Raw genomic sequence first — 22,101 nt, forward strand, 5'->3', positions numbered from 1 at the left:
TAAAAATCATTTTTGATATCAGCACATCAAAACGATCCAAAACATACAAATCATATTAAATTTTAATAAAAAAAAAATTCAAATTTTTTGAGAACGCAGCCGCAGCCGCGTTTCCAAACGTGTCCTAGATCACTTTAGAAATGCTTAGGTATAGTTGTTGATTTTTTTTTAAAAGGATTTTTTATTTAAAAATAATTTATTTTTAAAAAACGAATTAAAAATAAAAAAAAATCAAAATTTTTTAAAAGGCCATAACTAACTTAACAGGTCCTTTGTTTTGTTCATGTCTAATCATTTTGTCCCTTGCAATGTTCATGAGATGGAAGGGGCAGGAGAAGAGTATTTACTCACACAGTAGCATTCAAGACAGACATGAGAAATTTGGGGAATGGAAAGTCATCATTGTTAAAGCAAATACCAACCATGTTAAAAGCATAAACCAGATTCATTATATCTATCAGTCCCCTTCTTTTTTTCTTTTTCATTAGGGTATTTTTTTACTCCTACATTCTTGGTTTGATAGTTAACTCAACGACTCGCCGATCCAATCTAGAATTTAACTTGAGTTGAGTTTTAAATTATATTAAATAAGAATTGGTTCAATCAAATCTACTTATCTTAATAGGTTATCAACGATATAATCAACTTGATTAAAACTTGAATTTTCTTTTTAAAGATTTTCAAAATAATATTATTTCAAGTTATTTTTTAAATAGTTTTGAATCAATACACCAAAAGCAAAAAGCAAACTTGCCTTGGCTTTATCGTCAAGAATTTCATTCATTTTTCTTACCAAAAGGGCATACAGCTCCAAGAATGACGGTGCAGCCACACAAAAAAGGCGATGACAACTCCTAGAAAAAGTGATTGGGTCTTCTTAAAGGGATTCCAACCTACATTCGGCCTCCACACTGCCCTTACTTTTTATCCTGGGGTCCGTTATGGTTGCATATTCATTAGTTTGTGATAGCCCTAAAGTGAGAGAGATCCTGACAATAGTAAATCCACATTCTGTAATCTGTACCATAAAACTGCTGGGATTAGTAATGTATATTTGCTGTACTTTCTACCTTCTACTCACTGATAATTCTGTGCGTGCAAGGTCCACCAGAGAAGAGGGTATGAATGAAAATCCTACCCGTGCTAGCTGCTATCAACTAATTCTGTCTATGAAGGTCCAGCTAGGGAAAAAGAAGGTATGAATGCAGAGTCCAAGTACAGCTGCCATTATCAAGTGAAATACGAATAAAGTGGTTTCAATTATGATTCCAAAGCTCATCATTTGATTGTGATAGCATCAACTAACTCCACTACCTCGAGACTAGCCATCTCAACTACATGAGTGCATGACCAAACTCTCCACTACAAACCACCACTAATGAAAGATATTTGACTTCTATCATCCATGCATTTCAGGGTAGCAGACAAAGATTCGAAGAAAAGAAAATGATCAGAGAGCAACTGCTGAACGTGCAAAACACCATTGTATACATGCAGGCAATGGAAGAAGATAATTCCATTAAAGAATACCTATTGCGAAGATTACAAGCAAGGCAGATAGAACGTCCTTCACAATAAAAAAACGATTTAGAACATCAAATTACAGTGTTCCAGTTCCAATGAATCTCAGCAGAGACTCCTGTAGCCACAGAAAGTTGCTTCGATTACAATCATTCACCCTCCAATATACCTCTAAAAGAATCAATTGCAGATCTTTCACCCTAGGCAAGGATACCAATTGTTCAGTAGTCACTGCAAGTGGTGAAGAGCGTTGTCCAAATACCCCATGACACTGTAAGAGGTGCTGATTATGTATTTGCTCACAATTAAATTACATAAAACCATCAAGAGGCAATGCTCAATGAGCTCTCTTCTCTTGTTTCAAATCATTAGGATTGTCGTTTTAAAAACCTTAGGGACCAACCTGCTTCTCATCCTTCCAGATACAATTTTTTCGAGGGGAAATGAATAAGGATATGGAGTGCACAAGAAAAATTATCACACCTTTCTATCCACCCTCAAAGAGATGCAAAAAGAATCAAGAATTTGAACTAATGAAAGGATGTCTTGTGCTTCCCCCCTCATTTAAATTTTTGAAATTGATTCCACGAAATGTGACCAGAACAAAGGTGTATTTATCATTACCATAAACTTTTGGAAATAATCACATGCATATCCCCTACCACCATGCATGCCTGATAGAAGACATGCACGAAGATATTCTCTACTCTTCTACCTGTCCAGAATTCAGAGATTTTGCCTCAGATAACTTTTTACTTGAACTCCTTAAGCTTTCCATGGAGGTCTGAATCTGGTCTGAAATACTAGTGTAGAGACATCTCTGTGCTGCTTCATCCAATCCAGACAGGGAAAGGATGGGCCATCCTCTGGTAGGATTATGCAAATTACGGGACATAGAAATTGCCATTTGTGTCATTTTAGGAAGGTTGAATTCCATAGGCTCGCCAATAACTATGTTGATGCTCTTATTACACAACGGAAAAGGAGGCCTTCTCCCAAACCAAAAATTTTCAGGCATCACCTGCAAGTTATAACCAATGAAGTGAAATACTCAATGATGGCTGCATTTTATGTAAAATCCAGAAAGTTAAATAGGCCAAAAACGTTGCTGTCTGAAGAACTTCTAGACCAAAAATCAGTAAAATTAGTGTGTGAATGAAGAACTGTTACATGTAAATGTCTAGCTTTCTGGCACACAAGGAAAATGGGAACGCAATCCTCTTTCAGTTCTGTACATGTTCAAGTCACCTCTTCAAAATCTTTCAATTCTATGAATATTGAAGAAAAGTTACCTCTTCAAAACCATGATGAACAATTGGCAGAACTATTGGAGTTACGGGGGAACGAACAATGAGACTAGCAATTCCCCATTTCAATCGCCTTATAGGAGCATCTTCTTGAGACACTTTTCCTTCAGGAAAGGTATGTAGCTGCTCATTAAAAGCAAGAAAAGCATCAGGACAGTGAGAAAAAAAATTGCTTCCTCATAAAAAACTATGGAACAATTTACATAATTTCTCAGACACTCTGCCTGCTAGTGTAGGATATGTATCGCTATGATGGCAAGTGAGACTGAAACATCACCCAGGTAAAGAAAGCCATTAAATCATGCTTCCTGCTGTTCACAAGTCCATTGCAACCTAAAAACGTGCAATATTTTTCACAATATCAATGCCAATCCAGGTTCTCATCATATTACTATTCAAGCTACTGGTTTGAACTTGTAATAATTGAACTATACAAGTTACTGCCTGGAATTTTTTCATACTTGACAGTAATGCACCAATGTACGAAAAACAGGACATTGACTGAGCAACAACACATTAAACACTATGCTCTCATTCATGAAAAATTGACAAAACTAAGCATAACATAAATCGTCTCAATGTATCATTGACACTATGACAGCAATCTTTCTGTCAATCTAGTTACATCCATCAAGAAAAAGTGTTGAATGACCAAGCTGCTTCAGACTAAAAAGGCTCACATCTTTCACAAAATTGGCCAATGCTGAGAGAGAGGGAGGTGGAATTGCAAAGAATTATGTTTTAGCAGCCTAGTGAGGCCAGGACTTCATTGATACAATGAAGAAAGCATGGGCACTTTTAACTAATAGCATAAGGCCTGCCAGGAGAGTTCATTAAGACATAAAAAAAATGTAATGCTATAAACATTCAACACATTCATACACTAACCAAACTATGTTTCAGTAGAAACTAAACAACAAAACCATCCAATCATTACACCAGATAATGGTATAGCATTTTAACTAAATACCCATTCTCCATCACTCAACCGCTCAAGAGCTTCATTCATGTGCTTTTGATAGATTCCACCACCCCTTGTAATAGGTATACATTTCCCTGCAGAATTCACTACTTCAGACCCAAAAGCTTACTAAACAAGTATCACATAAATTACTTAAAAACAAGGATTTATGTCGCAACCACAACTGAAGATAGAATAGAACATGGCCTGTCCTATTTTAGTACTTTCAAGTGATATTGTTTCAGCAGCAGCTAAGGTTTGAACCGACAACAGAACACTAAATTGCAACTGATTTTCATATACACAGCTCAAATTAAAAAAAGAAAATGAAACAAAGAAAACTCCAAAACCAACAAACACAATAGACAGTTTAACACAAAAATCAGTAAGGAAAAAAAATACCAATACGGAAAAAATAAGACAGCAATGAATTCTTGAAACAAATGTCTTCAGCTGCAAGTGCCCATCTAGCCAAATTTGAATCAAAAATAGGAAACCCCTTGAATCCCCACATCACTGGATCATCCAACCTGTCAAAAACAACAGCAAAACTCTAAAAAACCAAACCTTCCCTTCATTAACGGTCAAAGAACCAATCTTTACCGAGAAATCAAGCATTAAACAAACAGAAAAAAGAAACCCAGAAAAGAAAAGGGAACCAAATGAGCATAAGTTACGTGGACATGTGATTGCTAACAGTGATTAGGGGCACCCCAAGGGGTCTAGATCGAACAAGATTGATAAGGGTATCAGCATTATGGACTGTAGTGGTGTTAAGAAGATTGGCAACTGCCTTTGCAAATGCTCCAACGGCCATAATCACCATCTTTCTTGGTATTCCTCTCATGTGGCTCCCTCTTGCTGCCCACTCCATCGTTCGAGTCATATTTTCCTTGACTTGTTTGCTGTTGCAGTTGGTCTTCGGTGGCTGTAATTTCTTTGCTGAAAATAAGAATAGTCAAGACCTTGGGCCTTTAGTTCGTTTTTTGTTTTAGGCCTATTGTGTGGGCCCTTGTAAATCCAGCCCATGCTTATTATTCGACACTTTACCCTATATGAAATTGCAATGAAATAAAATTCTCTAAATAAAATAAACTATAAAAATGAACAGTATAATTGAAAAAAATGCTTTAAATTATTTAAAAAACTCAATTCTATTAGTATATTGTATAATGAAAAATTAAAATCTATAGAACTAAAGCAGGAAATACGAAAAAGTAAATATGAGCAGTTGTGCCACTTTTTTCATACCTATCTTGAATTATACAGTGTCAAAGGTGGTCGTGATAATACGGTTGGTTGAAATATTTAAAATGATAATTAATGTAATTTGATTATTGTTTTGTAAAATATCTTATAGAATATCATGAATTAAAATAATAATTAATGTGCCTTCATTTTCTTTTTATATATATCCCTTACCAATTAATATCGAATCCAACCGGATATTGCCAAATATGAGTTGATAAAATGCTCGGTAAAACTTTACAACGAACCAATAATTTTGGAAAGTATAACTCGTTAGGTTCTAAATTTTTTTTTAAGGTTACCAGTTTGAGTTTTATAAACCTCATGGTTATTGAAGGTTTATATGATCATTAATTTCTAAACTTATAGAATTAATCGATATGTACGCAAGTTGACTTAAATACCGAGATTAAAAACAGAAAAAATATACAACGACGAAAAATGTACATAATCCTTGCATTTTCATCCCATATATGTTTTTCTGCATCACACATAACATTTTTCACAGGAAATTACAAATTAAGACAATAATATTAAAACTCAAAGACAATAATATTACGAGACATGTTTCTCACGTACGTAGCTAGGAAATAAAACACACAAAAATAAGCACTTCGTCAAGCTCTATATCAATTACATATCCAGAGATGGTGACTGAAGAGATGGCAATCACCACTCCAAGTGCACCCCATTATTCAACCACACTGTAGGCCGTGGACTTAGCGTCACATCACCTTTTTATTCTTCGCAAACTTTCTAAGATATTAATCATTCGTGTATCGTCTTGTTCCACGCCATCATTCATTGCATGATCGATCGATCGATCTATCCTAGCGACGGAAGCTCCTGACTGGACGGGGTGGATCAGTCTCGTCGTCCCGGAGCTTCACAAGCGTGTAGGTGCCAGCACCGACTAGGGCTCCAAGTGTCGGTGCCACCAGATAAATCCAAATTTCTTTGTAATTTCCTGCAGCTATTGCTGGCCCCAAAGTCCTCACTGGATTCATGGAACCACCAGTTGATGGCCTGCCCACGTCAAGAAGATTACAATTATACCACTGCACTTTCCAATATTTTTCTTCACCAAACTTTGTTTTCTGTGTTGTAAGCATTATATATTATGGTAAAATCACTATATTCTTGTAAAAGAAAATTATTTAGTTTTCATACTGTATATGAAAATTCCTGGAGCTTCTCTTGTTTGGTTCTTTCATGGTTTTTGTCCTTTCAACAGGAAAGGTTAGACCTATCCCTTCATCATTTCTCTAGCCATCTTTAACCCCGGCCCTAGCTAATGTGGTGTCATGTATTGCTAGCCCGCCTACTACCCTATTCGGGGAATCAGTACTGCTATCAGATACGACATTTTTAGGCTCTTCCTTGCATGCAAGGCTTGATATTATTGACTTTATAGAGAGCTGGATTTGTTTACTTATATTTCAACTTCCGTTTCCATGTTTTGTCACAAACACCTAGCAATATCCTCGAGATAAAATTACTGAAACGATGAAGTTTTCAAAAATCTCTATAAACAAATAAACGATTGCCTAAAGAAGGAAGGGAGACTTAGAGTAACTTACCCTGCAACAAGAATGTTCAGCAGAACCGTAGCTCCGACTGCTATTCCTGCCAGCTCTCCCACCTTTCCATCAGAAAGAAAAAAGAGAGAAAATATATAAGCTTATACATGTGTGTGCAGATGCACTCATGTGTTAGTACAAATTAATATATAACATTAATAACTTTTTTATTTCTTGCGACGCAGCCCAAGCCAATGCCTGAGCTGACGGGTCACAGGGTTTTGCAAAGGCGGTTTTTATTTCCTTATGAGAGAAACGCCATCTAGGTGGGTGTGTAAAGAAATGAATTACTAGGAAGAAGTACTCACAGCACGAGTGTCAGTGGCAACGGCAGTGACAACAAACAAGAGATTGAAAGTGATGAAGAACTCAAGCGCAAAAGCTTGGCCAGTGCTCACAGATGGAACGGTAACTCCACCAGACATGAAGGGGTGGAAGACTCCTTTAAGAGCAAAAGAAGCACAGATGGAAGCCGATACTTGTGCTGCAATGTAGGCAGGCACTTGGACCCAAGGGAAGTGGCGTAGAGCTGCAAAAGCAATGGTGAGTGATGGGTTCAAATGAGCTCCAGAAATGTGTCCAGTTGACAGGATTATGATCATCACTGCTAGCCCAGCACAGGCTGCATTTCCAATCAGTGTTTCTGCGTGATCATACTTCTGGTTCACTATTGGTCCTGCTGTCGCCATAAATATCAGGATGAAGGTTCCCACAAATTCTGCTCCAAGCTGCATGTACATGTCAGTAATTAATCCATAAACACCCAATCATCAATTCTTGATAATATTCGAAATGAATATTTTGACACGAACTATAGGCATTTTACCGCATTTTAAAATCATTAAAATAATTCAAGAACTCAATCACTCAACAAATTGACAACATGAAGAACTCATATAATTTAGCTTCACGTCAATTGGCTTTACATAGGAACTGATACATTCCAACCCTAATTTTCTAATGTTTGATGAGGATGCTCTAAAGAGACAGGTAGACATAGAAATATTATCTTCTAACAAGATGATGATATACGCAGTTTTACTAACAAACTGTCCTCACATAATCTTTTCAGGGGGGGTGGAGTGTCCGAGAGGAATTGTTTTTTAAAGTTTTGTTTTCTCAGTACATTAAAATAATAATTTTTTATTTTTAAAAATTATTTTTAACATTAATATTTAAAATAATTTAAAAACATAAAAATACAAATTAATTTTCAAAAATATATATTTAAATTTCCATAAAATACTATTTAAAATACAATTCTAAACTACAATACTAGGTGAGATGACTTCATGATTTTAATATTTTGGGTTATTTTTCAAAAAATTTAATTTTTTTTGCTAAAATTTAATATAGTTTTGTACGTTTTGGATCGCTTTAATAATGTGTTGATATCAAAAATAATTTTTTAAAAAATAAAAAAAAACCATTGACATGTATTTTAACATAAAAAATTATTTGAAAAGCAATCACAACTACTCTACATAAAAAAAAAAGATCCAAGAAGAAGCTTATTAGAATAAAATTAACCCACAAGCTCCCACCTCCTCATAGTGTTTAATTAGCATGCTGGTATATTATTTTAGTTAATTTGTAACAAATATTTAATTATAATAAAAACATTAATCATGCCCAACTAGTCATATAATTTAATGACAAAGAATTAATGAAAGAAGTGGACGTCTTAATTTCTATTTTAATCCCTCAGAGGCTAATAATGTAAGATTAACAAATATTAACTCCGGCTATACGACATCATGGTTATGCTTCTTAAAATAGAAAAAAACAGATATAAACGTCATTGATTACCTAAAAAAATATAAAAATTGAATATATTTTCACACAATTTCAAAATAAAACAATTATTTTTTTCTCGTCCCCTTCTCTTCTAATCTAGGGCAGTAAACAAACCCTAATTAACTATGAGACAGGACATCGCATTCAATTAGATTTACAAGCCACTAGGCTTGTTCATGTATGCAGGGTATCAAACCCACGGCCCCCCATCCAAGACTTTAGAGTTTGGAGGGTTATGGTTATTAAAATGGTTTGTTTTTATGTTTAAAATTATTATTTTTTTATTGTTAATTTTTACTTTAAATTAATTTATTTTTTATTTTTTAGATTATTTTGATGGGTGATATTAAAAATAATTTTTAAAAAATAAAAAATATTACTTTAATATATTTTCAAATAAGAAATATTTTTTAAAATAATACACCTTCTAAATTATCTAAATTGATCGGGGGGTTGATAATTGGATGCAATGTCACAATCATGTATAAAAATAAAATCTCTCACCGCCCGAAATTTCACTAAAACTCGGGAGGATAACTGCAAACAATGAAGTCAACATTGCAAGCAATAATAACTGCAGCGTTGAATTTTCAACGTATCAGAATTGGAGGTGTCTGTCGTGGCTTTTATTTCTTTTATCCTAAGTCAAAAATATTAAATTAATATTTTTTATATAGTTATTTTTATACAACTTTTTACAAAAAAAAAAAATAAACCTCATGTCATATCATAATTTTAAAAACATTACTAACATCCATATGAGAATACAGTCACTGTACCTACAGTGCAATCTAAGTTTCTAAAATAAAATTATCGACAAGTCCCAAGAATCTAAATTATTAACTGAAATCTGATAGGCAAAGTTTGAAAATAGTTTTATATTAATTCTATGATTTTCTTTCTATAAAAATCAATAGCAAAAGGAATTATTATGTGTAATACACGCATGATTAGAAGTAACGCCATGGTGATGTGAAGGGGTGGTGGTGTGTGTGCTTGCATGGCAGCTAGTGGCGTTCATGGGAGTCCAAAAACAAGAAAAAAAATAGAGAGAGATGATCATAGAGAGGTTTTACCTTGCGAGTTAGAGAAACATCAGGAGCAGGAATATCAAGGAAGCACGTGTGGGGTTGACCCCAATTTGGAGCAGTGACAGGCAAGCACTTGCATTTTGGCATTATTTTCCTATCTGAATAGGACAGTGAGTCCACCCTCAGCCCAGTAAAAAGTGGCCCTCCCGGTGTCCCCGGCGTATTCGGTGCCGTCACCGTCGGTGTCCCAGCTTCTTCTGGTCCCGGCATTCTTCTCTCCCAACTTCTTTCCTTTTTTTTTGGTTTTGATGATAACAAGTAACACTATAACAAAGACACAGACAAGTTTTTTTTTTTAATTTTTTTTTTGGAGATGATTAAAGGGTGGATAGGAGAGAGAGACAGTTACATGTTTTGAAGGTTTTTATAATGTTTTTGCTACAGGGTGATTTTGATCTTGGCCAGGAGGATCAGAAACAGTACTAGAGGAAAATTGTTACTCCTGATATGAAAACATATATAATAAATTACTAAAACTATTTTTTTTTTTTTTTTTTTTTGGAATGATGGGAATGAAGAACAAATTCAATTACATGCTTGACAAGCTTTTATAAATTTTCTGCTACGGAATAGGGGAAATGAAGCGAGCCAGGCTATAAACTACAAAATAAAGGCAGCTAGATCAGATGAAGCAATCTATGCATGGACAAAACTAGAAATTTTTTTTTTCTTTTCTGGGGGGGTTTCCTGGGATTTTCGAGAAAGCAAAGACTTACATGCTTCGAAAGTTTTTATAAAGGTTTGGCTAAGGAAGAAGGAGAAAATCAGACCGATCCAGCTTCAAGACTAAAACAAAGCAAACACAGTACTATAGAGCATAGAAAGCTGAGCAAGAAGAGGAGGAAATGGACAGAGGCAATTAGAGAGCAGTAGGGATTATTGTTCTAATAATATTTGTGACAGAAGAAATTAAAGAGACTGGAACTCGACAGGCTGCAGGGAAGTCAAGGAGGAAGAAGAGAGAGTTGGTGAAAGTGTGAGCCAAAAACTAATGCTATGTCAAAGCTTATATACACGAAACGAGGCTCCTATGGTGTAAGAACTAAATTATTCATATTCTATCAAGAAAAAGTCACTGCAAAACACATCATCATCATCCCTTAACAGCTCTAACTTAACCACATGATGCTAGAGTCACTTTACAATTTCCTCACAGGCACATTTGCTGCCGTGTGATCTCAGTAAACGCCACATGATGACCTCAAATGGGTAGCTATCTGATCATGCACTGTCATGCCATCTTTTTACTTGCTTAAAATAATTTCAATACCAGCCAATCATGGAATAAACAAAGCAAAATGAACCATCCTCCCTTCCCCTACAATAATACAAAACTTGCATTATTTTAGAGCTAGGACGCGTACATGAATAATAATGCATCTAGCCATAATCCCTTCTTGATCAGCTCATACAAGTATTAAAGCATATAAAGCAGGAGACGAGGGGCTCATTTCGAGTGAGTTCAAGAGGAAAAACTCAACATCCAATGATTTAGTATATATATTTGAATCAGTTTTGGAATACATTAAGATTTTTTCTCTCTCGATTAGACAAGTCATTCCATTGTTTTTTTTTTAATTTATGCTTGAATTTAAATTAGAAATGAATAAAATTTACAATTTGAGCCAACCCTTGGAGTGCTAAAGAATCAATACATAATTTTTTGAGATTGAGATGTCAATTATTAGATTAAAATATTAGATTGAAATGATATTTTAATATGATATTAAAATTTTAATAATATTTAGATGTTTATTAGATATGTGATATGTGCTATTATGTGAGTCGGTCTAGATATCTTTCATCATAAAAAAAATATTAATACAGTACAAATATTCTAAAAAACAAAAAAAAAACTCAAGTCATTGATGTAATTGGATTTAATAAGCTCCCATTGCAACAACAATATAATAACTAACTAGAAAAATTAGCAAAAAAGACAAAACAAAAAACGACTCAATCTCATCTAGCTTAGCATGTCAAATTTGTAATTAATACGGTGATGATATCAGGATAATTCTATCGAAAGTAAATTGAACAAGCTAATGAAGTTCAATTATCAAACAATTTAATGTTGATGGAAAAAAAAAAGGTATGGCTCAATCAATCTAGATTAACCCATTAACCTCGTGACCATGTATATAAGATTAGGATAGCTCTATAAATAGAAAAAAAAAACACGATAACCAATTCCCGATAAAGAAATAAAAATCTACAATAATTTCTATATATGAAATTAGATAACACAATAATCGTTATATGAAATTATATGTTTAGTAAGTTAATATAAAGTTATATCTAAATAGCATCTAAAACTTAAAATTTCCGAGTTGGGAATGGTTCTTTATTACCGAATTAAGATCAAAAGAAAAATCAAATGGTATAAACATGCAGTTGTCTATTATTACACTTTAGTTCATTTTATATATAATTAGGCATAATATATCATTTGACCGACAAACAACCACTCCGGAATCATGGCATCTCAACTTCAAGATCAAGGTTTAGCTCCTCCTATTTGCCTTCATCTAACTCAGCACTTTACACTTTACCATTATTTTAATTTTAAAGAAAAACCCACTTGTAGATCAACCTGCCCTAGCTCTGCGATTTTTCCTGTGCCTATAATCAAAACCATAGACCGTTGCCCTCCATCCTTTTTAACATCCCCCACATGCTTGATTATATTCCGTGGTCAGTTCACGTTAATTTGTTCTGTTTTGCCTCTCTTTTTCCCATTAAAATTTGATCAAGCATGCAATAACATTGATGTTGACGATGATGAAGATGATTATAATAATTCCCAGGTCATTATGGCTCATTAGTGCTATACTTAAGAATACGATGCTCATGAAGATACAATTCCAGGAAGAAGCTACAATCCTCCAAAATTTGCAATATGAACGAAGAAACAAGACATTGAATCGCCTTTGCATTGGTTGCTCTAATCTTTAAATACTTAGACAGGGCTGCCTATTGAAGATGAGCAAATCCCAAGATGATAAAATATTTTATTCAAGGAATCTTTAGAATTTGTCCTCGATTTTTCGTGCATTATTAATCCATCTTGCGTCTCATGCTAACACTTTGGATTTTGCTGTATAACCCTTCTTTTAACTCGAGTTAACTTGGGATCGAAATGACAACTACATTCAATCGACTTTAAACAAAAATAAAAGGGAATTAAATTAGTCTGACCTGGTATAAAAAACATAAATTAATTTATAACTCAATTGGGCTCAGAAAAAACTCAATATAAATTCGGTTAAAACCTATTAATTTTTTTTATTTTTTAAATGATATTATTTTTATTTTTTTAAATAAAAAATTAGATTAACCTAGATTAAGTCCAATTCAACTAACCCATGATAACCCATGACGAGTGATTTGTTTCGGGTGAATTACTGAATCGGATTTAAAAACTACGCATGTAACCCATGAAATAATGGGAAAACCTCAAAAGCAATCCGTCTGTAATGGATCTCGAATGAATCCTCGTACGCAGAGTTATGATTCTCAATTAGATCCCTAAGATTTATAAATTGAGCTCTCGACTGAGTTCTTTTCATTCGAAAACCACCACAAATTCCTTAAGAAAATGTATTAATTTAAAGTTTATTTTTAAAAAAATAAAGTTTCAGAGAAGTACAAAAGAAGGGTGCGGAAGGAATGTATAGAAATTCCAAATTAAGAGGCGTCACAGTGTCGATTAACAAGTAAATATTAAATAATGAGGCTAGAAGCCAAAGTGTAACAAATGTTCCTGTCTGTACTGCAAACGACCTATGAACTTCTGCAACTGGCCACCTAGAGAGAGAAACAGGTTCCTGAAGGACAATCTTGATAACTATCCACTACTCCTCTTGTATTTTACATTAATTTCTTCATGAATTATTGTACAATCTTAAATTTATTTAAAATCATTAAATTATATATATATATATATATATATATATGCCAACCTGGTAAAGTTTTGGGGTCGAATTCTCCTTAATTAGGTTATTATTTTATATTCAGGAAATGTGATAAAAAAAAATAAATTTATGAGATATACTAAGTTGAAAATGGATGTTTTATTTAAGATTAGATCAGAAAATAATTTGATATTTATTAATTTTTAATATAAAAAGGTTGATAAATGTATTTTAATATATTAAAAAGTAAAAAAATTGCGAACAACATAGTAAAAGTAAATAGTTATTTTATTAATATTATGATTTGCCGGTGACTGGTTGGATTAATTATACAGAAAAATAATAATATATTTTAATGCGTAACAGCTTCTATTTTAAAATATCTTTTAGGTTTGTTTCAAAGTCCATGGCTTTAAGATCAAATAATTCACTATTTTAATCAAGTTGACCCAATTAATAAATTTCAATTATATTTTTTTTCTTTTGACTTATTTGGATTTCTCTCTTAGAATTTTGTGCCTATTTTGTTTTTTTCATCATTTCACAAGTGATTTAAAAAAATTAAATTTGTTTTTATTTTAAATTATATATTTTTAGATCATTTTTTATGTTAATATCAAAAATAATTTTTTTAAAATAATAAAAATATTAAAAAATATATTTTAAAAATATACATTATAATATTTTCAAACACCTCATTGGTTCGCGGATATTGGCTTGAAGATGTGCAGCTCTGCTTTCCTATTGGTTGAATGTAAATAAATAAATAGAATAAAAATAATAATATTTGGTGAGATAGTCAATTGCATGCAGAGGCACCCTCGTCTCAATTTAAAACACAGTCGTGGTGATTAGTGACTCCATCACTTGTCGGTCACCTTCTACCTGAACCATGCATGACCTAAGCCAGGGATTCTATTTGTAGAATATCATGTCACCTCTTACATTATTAACTGTATGGAGTAAATAATCATCTAGGTGGTGGTCTAGTGGTAAGAGTTTGGAACTAAGAAGTTTGCTCTCTCTTAGGTCTCAGGTTCAAACCCTATAGCTACTCATATGATGGCCACTGGAGGTTTACATGGTCGTTAACTTCAGGGCCCGTGGGATTAGTCGAGGTGCGCGCAAGCTGACCCGGACACCCACGATAATAATAAAAAAAACTGTATGGAGTAAATTGTAAACCGTATTTTTAAAAAAATTAATTTTTTTTATTAAAATTTAATATATTTTGTATGTTCTAGAATGTACTAATATAAAAAAAAATTAAAAAAATATTATTGACATGCATTTCAATATGAAAAATTATTTAAAAAACAACCACAACCACATTGTCATACATATTAACCACTCGATGAATACAATATCTTTTTTTTTATTAAACTAATATGGGTTATGCGGTTGATCCATGTCTACTCGTAACAAAATCATTTCAAAATTTTAAAAAATAAAACAAAATGATGTTTTATTTTATTTAAAAAAAACAGTTAAGCTAAATTTTAAACGAGTCAATTGAGTGATAAATTGACCCGGTTATATCAAGTCAACTCCCATCTATTTTAATTTAAAATCTTGTCTAGGCTAAATTGATTAGTTATCGAGTTGACCCATCAAATCAATCAGATTATAACTTAATACTTCTTTAAACAGACCGTCGCTGAAACAATGTGCGGTCACTTAAGGTATCAATTGGTGCTCACAATCAACATATAAAATCTGAAACTGAAGGAATTAATTTATTGATTTCTTGAAAATGCATGACCGATCAAGTAATAATTTGATCGGTTACAAGAATTCATTAAAATTCACCAATTATTTTTATTAATGAATTATCCACCATTAGATTTTCACCGGTTAAAAACTTTTTGCATAAACTTTTAGGAAATAATGCACATATTGGAAGAAAATAATTGTTCTAGCCATTAATAAAGCGGTTGAAAGAGTTTGATTTTTTTTTTAATTTTTTTTATATATTTTTAGATTTTTATGATGTGTTAATATTAAAAATAATTTTAAAAAATTAAAAAAATATTTTTTAATATATTTTTAAATAAAAAATACTTTAAAAAACAACAACAACTATATTATAATATTTCGAGGAACTCAAATCAATTAAGTATTCCAAGTTAATGAAAGCACTAATTTCTTTTAAGATTGATTAGATGGGCAGTGCCCTTTTTCTCTCCGAGGGTTTTGAGTGGAGTTGATGCCACCAAATATTAATTAGCAAACTCTGAATTGTGCTGAGATTCCTCTACCACTCACAAAACTGGCTCTTTTAAGTATTCTGTACAGCTTTGATTAACCTAGCATAATGACAGAATACTTAGCTACCAAGTCCACTAGCACCTTCTTAGATCTCTTGATTAATGTGCTTAGCTAACTTAATCAAAACAAACAAGTATATCTTTGTGCAAATCAGGTGTGTCAGTAGGGAAATTCTGCCTCTTAGTCATGCCTCCTTTATTTCTGTGCTTGCTTGGCTACATACCCTTTAATCACAAGATATCCCCATCAACAAGTAACTGGGAATTTCTTCCATGAGCAGCAGAGGTTTTTTCTTGAAAAAGATGCGCAGAGGAAATGGATGTTTCAATGCATAACACTTGCAGACAAGATGTAGTGGAGGGCCTTTTTGGGAGAGGCCTTGAATGATGAAAGTTGAGACTCAATAAAGTCATCAGGATCTCTCCTCTCTCGAGCTCCTTTCCTTCCTGTTCTCCAATGTGACTAGCTCTTTCAAGCACAGTCAATACTCGAAAAAAACAAAACCCAACTTCCCCTCCTAGACAAAAGGGAAGATTCCTTGAATATTTTTATGAAAAGCACTTTTTGCATAATTTTCTCCATGTATGGAAGCGACATTCTCTACTAACTATTATGCGGTTAAAGCTAATCACAAGTAAAGCATACACCTTATATCTTAATTGTCTGGCATAATTCTGTCGGAATAATTCTGTCCAAGTCCCACAAACTATCAAATTTGAGATCAGAAATGCTTAGGAGAAAAAGTTGCTGTGGATTGCGCACTATAATGATAGCATGTGGGATACAAGAAAGTGGTTTGACCATCAAGTATACTCCATTTCTTTCACGCTTTAATGGGATTTTGTGTGGCAGAAACTCTAGGTGTGTTTGTTGAGCAGAAGATACACCGCATCATTCTTTCCGCTCTTTTCTGTTCCTTTTTATTTTCGAGTGCCAAAGGACTTTTCCACAAAATCAACTTTGCATCAATGCCAACCCTAATCATGAACCAAGCAACACCAGCAGTATCTCACTAGAAGCTTCTGACTAGTACTCCAATGAATAGATGAGCTTCACAAAGACAAGACCAGTGCTAAAGAGACATGGATTGCCATCCTTATTTTGCTAGCGTGGGATGCAACTTATTTGACTTGGGAATAATAACAAGACAAAAATGTAGGCATTGGTCACTGACAAGATCCCTTTTGGCCAGATCCTGTCAAATCTGCATTTACACGGTCAAGTATACATACATATCTTAGCATGCACTGGAACAGCTATGAGGAAAAGGAAATACAGGCAAACAAAAAATAATACAAGAAGCTAGCTATCAAATAGCCCATGGTTTCACCTAAAAGCTGAAGAACTAAATCACTCTTCACATAGATCTTGGTATTTAACTTGGAAAACATGTCCTACTACCAATCGATTACCATTACCAGAAGAATTAAAATCGAGATCAAGAAATGAAGCTGTGAAAAACCCATTACTCATCACAATATATATATATATATATATATGCGCAAATTATCTGTGAAAAAGTGAAGCTGCTAAATTATATTCAGATAACTTGCTTATTTGAGAAATGAAATGAAGAACCTGAGGAGAAATCAATGATTAAGATCAGATTCTATATCAACTCAAAATGCAAAATTTTAATTAAAGACACTTCTTATGTTGATGGAAGGTACACTAGCTCGTACATTAGAATGACAAAAATGATAGATTGACTAAATACGGTCAATAATCAGAGATTATCCTGCAGTAAATAGGCGGAGATGAACACAGACAGTGCACAAATAGATAAAACTAGCAGAAGACCAGAAGGAATCAATTTTTGGGTAGCTGCCAATCGTATTCCTGGATAGTATAAGAAAAACAAAGAAGAAAAAGGCAATAGAAACAGTCAAATTTTCAAATTATGATGTACATACTACATAGGACCAACATCAAGATACCTAGGACATTCTGAACAAAGAAAAGACTTACCAAATACAGAAGAGAATAGGAATGCTGACCCAAACCCGAGGGAATCCCCAATAGCTTTTGTCTCCGGAGCTTGCATCAGAAAGTAAGCCTACATGGAAAAGGCAAGCCTGGTTATCAATGTAGTAGCACAAACTTTATAATCTGGTTTCGCTGTTTACGTTACTCAGAATTCAAGGATGGCTACCTCCAACTTGCATTTACACAAGTTCATGCGTGATTGTATACACATGCACACATTCCCAACATTTCTGAAAAACAATCTAGTACTGCTAATTCACAATAAGTGGGCAGCATGTTTGAACCACCTTCAGCCTTGTCCTAATGCATTTTGAACAGTCTAGTACGGTTAATCATAATAGAGTTTAATGGTATTGAAAATGTTGATTTTGTTTAGTTTTTCCAGGTCTAACGTTGCAGATTCTTTCTTTTGTTTTTTCTTTTCTTTGGATAGACAAATAAATTCATTAACCAAAAAGGAACAGGTGGCTAACACTTGTAAAGAATAAGCATTAAGATAAAGGTAACAGCGATAATAAGCTAAATACAACTGATGCAAAAAACCTTAATATAGTAAAGTAAAGATTTAAGAAGACTAAGGAAACTAACAAGCAATCCTCACAATCCCTTTAAGCAACATTCTGAGCAAAGCTGTAACAGCAACAACATAACCACTCAAAAAGAGCCCAGGTAAGTTTGCTCTACGATATAATTTCATAAGAGTGGCCATTCTAATTTTGCACCAAATCTTCTGCAGAAATCAAACCCATCTCCATACACCATCTTTAAGCAAAGCTGCAACAGCAACAATATACGCACTCAAAAAGAGACCAGGTATGCTTACGAACTCATTTGAATCTCCAGCAGACCCAAAAGCTGAATTCAATCTAGATATGGAATTTATTGAGAAAAGTGTTGAATATTAAACTCAATCTAGATGGTCAAGGAAGGCAACCACCAGCTGCCACTGACCAGCCGCCACCGACCAGCCGCCAGCCACCAGCCGCAACCGCCAGCCGCCTTCACACCACCGTCCACAGCCGCCTTCACACTTGAAGGTTGAATTTTCTTGTTTTGAATTCGTGTATAAATAGCAAGCTGAGCTTATGCTATTATGTGTGGGAGAGTAGAGAGAATAGAGAGACACTAGAGAGAAAGAGAGGGTGTGTATTTGTAAGTTCTTTTTGTGTTTGTTAAGCTTGTGTTCTTGTAATAAAACTTTGTGTTTTATCCCCTCTGAGTGTTTCAAAGCCACCACCAGTGGTTCCTCCCACCAACAAAAAGGTCTTGTGCTTGAAGTACTCCTAGCTCAAGCAGTCAAATGTTCCATTCTTATACTGAGCATTAGAAATCATCCAATGACTAACACTTTCCCTAATGAACTATCCTGTTTCTATCCAAGTTTAGGTAGTATACATAATCATATCAAGAGTGGGCATAGAATTGGGGTTCCATCTCCTTACACTGATCACCTAGACTGCACATCAACTTGAATGCCTTGCTCTGCTAGCTTGTCTTGTTTGGATGGAAGGGCTTGGATTAGCAAGTCCGAACCAATCTAATACTTTTCCATTCATCTTTAATAACATCCCCCAAGGGCCATTGCAGTAAAGTTCCTATCTCAAGTTGATTTGAGATTCGACAATTCCACATACTACTCGTTCTGTTTCAACTAAGTTCTCAGATTTGGCAGTGAGTTCCAGCCCATAGTTTCCTAGAACTTGGTACATCTTAAGGTCGCTGTATGATCATGGGGGACAGTACACCCCTTAGCATAGTATGCATTGCATTGAGGGTATGCTAGGTTGGTTCACTATTTGGAATGGCGGTATGCTTTAGAGTGCTCATTGGGTTGGCTTATTATTTATTATCAGTGAAATCAATTTGACGCCATTAGTAAGACAAGTAAATTTTTAAAGAAGCATCCATTCTTCTTCTTAACTTCAGTCCTTCATCCCACATCTTCTTTCACCATGTATAGCACCTAATTAATAATTTGGGTGGTCAGTTTTGGCAGTGCAATCAAATGGAGACCAAGATTCGCTTTTACAGGGGGTCTAGGACAGCTATTCCACTCATTAAAGATTGAGGGTGTCATGAGTCCAGAGTTAACAATGTGCTATGCCCATCATCAGAAACATGAGAGAGATCAAACCCCACCTTTATCTCTGTGCTTTCAAATGAACTAACTATCATAAAGAATCTTAAACACTACAAACACTCTTTTGAAGTTCAGAACATGAACTATCACAAATATGGAAAGCCTAACAATGAGGCATCGTTCTAGTAGTCAAAGGACTCAAGGCTAGGACTCGTAATGCATCAAAAAGTTCATACCAAATTTTAACTAAATAGAGAGCAATGACAAAAACTTAAGTAAAAGTTACCGTTCCCATAAGAGCAGCCCCTGTCAACCCTCCAAAAAGTGACCCCTTGCTTCCTGATTTACCAACTTCATTCACAAAAATGCAATCCTTATAAGCAAAAACAAAGATAAGGCAACAAAGGCAAAAAAGAAAAGAAAAGGAAAAGATTCAATTTTTACAGGCAAAGAGGCCACCGCCAAGAAGAATGACACCATAGGCAGCAGAGGTTACAGGTGCAAGATCTGCCAACTGACATTTGCAGCCAAGACGTCTTCTTTTCGAAATACAAGTAGCACTGGAATTGGATCTTCTCCCATTCCTTAAACAAGAAAAAGAAGAGAACCCCGGCAAAGTTGTTGAGATGATGTCTTTGTTGTAACCAAGTTGTTAAAATCGGTATTTTTATTCTGTACGGAAAATATAAAACAAACTTAATAGTAAAGCTATAAAATTTTAAAATATATTAAAAAATTCATCCTTCAAATAAAAATTCATACATACTTTAAATATTTTAAAATATATAATTCAAATAAAAATTCATGCATACTTTAAATAATTTTTTATTAATTAATAATTAACAAACTTAAAATAAACAATCTGCTGGTGTGTCATATAAACTAAAACCAGCTTTATTATCTTCATTTTTCTTATTATTCCTCAGACATTCATCAATATCATTAGCATCAAAATGATTATTAATATCACTACTAATACCAATACCAATATTATGAACATTAGTACTACTACTTGTACTAACACCAATATCATCAATTTGAATCTCCAAATCGCGATTTAAGCCAAATACTGTTTGAAACAAAAAATACCTTCACTGATAATTTTTTGACAATACTTGCTGAATTTTTTTAGAATTCTTATCAATATGTATACAATGTTGCCATCCCACATCAAACTTATTACCATAAAAAAATTTTCTAGATGCAATAAGTAAATTTTTTAATTTTCATGGATTAAAATTTGAAATCGGTCAAACTCGATTAAAATTAGTCAAACTCGTAAAATCGGTCTAATTTTATCAATTTTAACCGAGTTTAATTGATTTTGATTAATTTCAAATTTTAATCTGATTTAATATATTATATACATATTACCTTGTAACATCATAAAATTTTAAGAATTAACTCATAATTTTAACCACAATGATCGTAACTAGTCAATGTGGGGAACCTCGTAGGAATCAGCAAAATGGAGCAAGACATGATCACTTTCTAACTCTCACTGTCTTGTCTGCCCTCTCACTATCTACCACTGGCCCTTGGTAAATAGTACTTGTGGCTAAAGAATTTTTTTTTTTTTAAGGCCATCCAATTTAATTTTGGGCTGGTACAGTTCTAAATCTCTAATGCTGATTTTGGGTTCAGATAATAAATCTGGCACAGTCTAAGACTTAAATTTTAAATTTTAATCGAGTCATCAAATGAGTTAAATTTTTTTTTTTAAAAAATTAAAACAATATCATTTTATTTTAAAAAAATAAAAATTAATGGGTTGCAATCAGGTTTTTGAACAAATCTTACCGGGTCAATTAAATCACCGGGTTAACCTTCTGGATTTTTTTTTTCTCTATTTTTTTCAACCCAATTTGATTTCAATTTTGAGTCAGCTGGGTTCTAGATCAACTCACTGGATCTGGCCGAATTTTAAAACTATGATTAGAATTGAATAGTTTTTGAGGATATCGTTTGCCTTTCATAATGAATGCAAAAATGTGCCATGGACCTCTACTTTGGGATAGGAAAATATATAGCACAATTCTTAAATATAATTTTTTAGGATAATTAAACTTGAATTAGAAAAAATTTTGGGTTGCAGCAATTGGTGGGTGATAGTGAATTAGTCATAGTTTACAGGAGTTGATAATTCATTTTCTAAAAAAAAAAAGAGATTGATAAATAATTTTTACAACATTTTATAATTATACAAAATGCAATTCCGAGCATGTTATATTGAAAGAGAGTTATTAGTGTAATTTGGTATTTTTAATTATAACTAAATAAATGACTCATGTGTACGCTGTGGACGGATCAATATTTTGTTAAAATAAAAGAGGGTATTAATGTAATAT

General features: G+C 33.5%; 3 protein-coding genes and 1 long non-coding RNA gene across 6 annotated transcripts; 1 reads left to right on the plus strand and 3 right to left on the minus strand.

Annotated features, from left to right (window-relative positions):
- Nucleotides 1–1,492: 1,492 nt before the first annotated feature.
- LOC133703895 (N-acylphosphatidylethanolamine synthase) lies at nt 1,493–4,723 on the minus strand. 3 transcript variants are annotated; one of them, XM_062128630.1, is made up of 5 exons: nt 4,467–4,723; nt 4,192–4,319; nt 3,106–3,161; nt 2,814–2,951; nt 1,493–2,542 (listed from the first exon to the last, which is right to left on the minus strand). In XM_062128630.1, the coding sequence occupies exons 1-5, from the start codon at nt 4,673–4,675 to the stop codon at nt 2,225–2,227; spliced, it is 849 nt and encodes a 282-aa protein (XP_061984614.1). In that variant the 5' UTR covers nt 4,676–4,723; the 3' UTR covers nt 1,493–2,224. The 3 variants fall into 3 exon arrangements, with proteins under 3 accessions (XP_061984614.1, XP_061984613.1, XP_061984615.1); XM_062128629.1 differs by lacking the exon at nt 3,106–3,161 and adding an exon at nt 3,799–3,884; XM_062128631.1 differs by lacking the exon at nt 3,106–3,161 and adding an exon at nt 3,799–3,884 and having other exon boundaries at nt 4,487–4,620.
- A 741-nt stretch (nt 4,724–5,464) lies between these two features.
- LOC133703842 (probable aquaporin NIP5-1) lies at nt 5,465–10,502 on the minus strand. Its single transcript, XM_062128541.1, has 4 exons — nt 9,491–10,502; nt 6,926–7,345; nt 6,618–6,679; nt 5,465–6,063 (listed from the first exon to the last, which is right to left on the minus strand). Exons 1-4 carry the CDS (start codon nt 9,713–9,715, stop codon nt 5,868–5,870), a joined length of 903 nt encoding a protein of 300 aa, XP_061984525.1. The 5' UTR covers nt 9,716–10,502; the 3' UTR covers nt 5,465–5,867.
- A 5,810-nt stretch (nt 10,503–16,312) lies between these two features.
- Nucleotides 16,313–20,405, minus strand: LOC133702801 (protein FATTY ACID EXPORT 4, chloroplastic-like; the record flags this gene model as incomplete). The annotated part of the gene is made up of 4 exons (XM_062127114.1): nt 16,313–17,526; nt 17,656–17,743; nt 20,040–20,104; nt 20,198–20,405. Coding segments are annotated over 4 exons (474 nt in total), but the record flags the coding sequence as incomplete, so codon positions are not given.
- Nucleotides 18,068–18,886, plus strand: LOC133702906 (uncharacterized). Its single transcript, XR_009843801.1, has 2 exons — nt 18,068–18,342; nt 18,410–18,886. It is a non-coding gene; the product is annotated as an uncharacterized LOC133702906 (long non-coding RNA).
- Nucleotides 20,406–22,101: the final 1,696 nt, after the last annotated feature.

This window comes from Populus nigra, chromosome 9 (assembly GCF_951802175.1).
Source record: "Populus nigra chromosome 9, ddPopNigr1.1, whole genome shotgun sequence".
In the NCBI taxonomy this organism is placed as follows: Eukaryota; Viridiplantae; Streptophyta; class Magnoliopsida; order Malpighiales; family Salicaceae; genus Populus; species Populus nigra.

Coding starts and splice junctions, on each gene's coding strand:
- LOC133703895 (XM_062128629.1), bottom strand. CDS start 4,675: ATGACTCGAACGATGGAGTGGGCAGCAAGAGGGAGCCACATGAGAGGA. Junction 3,885..4,191: donor GTCTTATTTTTTCCGTATTG/GTATTTTTTTTC, acceptor TGAATTCTGCAG/GGAAATGTATACCTATTACA. Junction 2,543..2,813: donor TTCATCATGGTTTTGAAGAG/GTAACTTTTCTT, acceptor TATAACTTGCAG/GTGATGCCTGAAAATTTTTG.
- LOC133703842 (XM_062128541.1), bottom strand. CDS start 9,715: ATGCCGGGACCAGAAGAAGCTGGGACACCGACGGTGACGGCACCGAAT. Junction 7,346..9,490: donor ATGTTTCTCTAACTCGCAAG/GTAAAACCTCTC, acceptor ATGTACATGCAG/CTTGGAGCAGAATTTGTGGG. Junction 6,680..6,925: donor TTGCCACTGACACTCGTGCT/GTGAGTACTTCT, acceptor TCTGATGGAAAG/GTGGGAGAGCTGGCAGGAAT.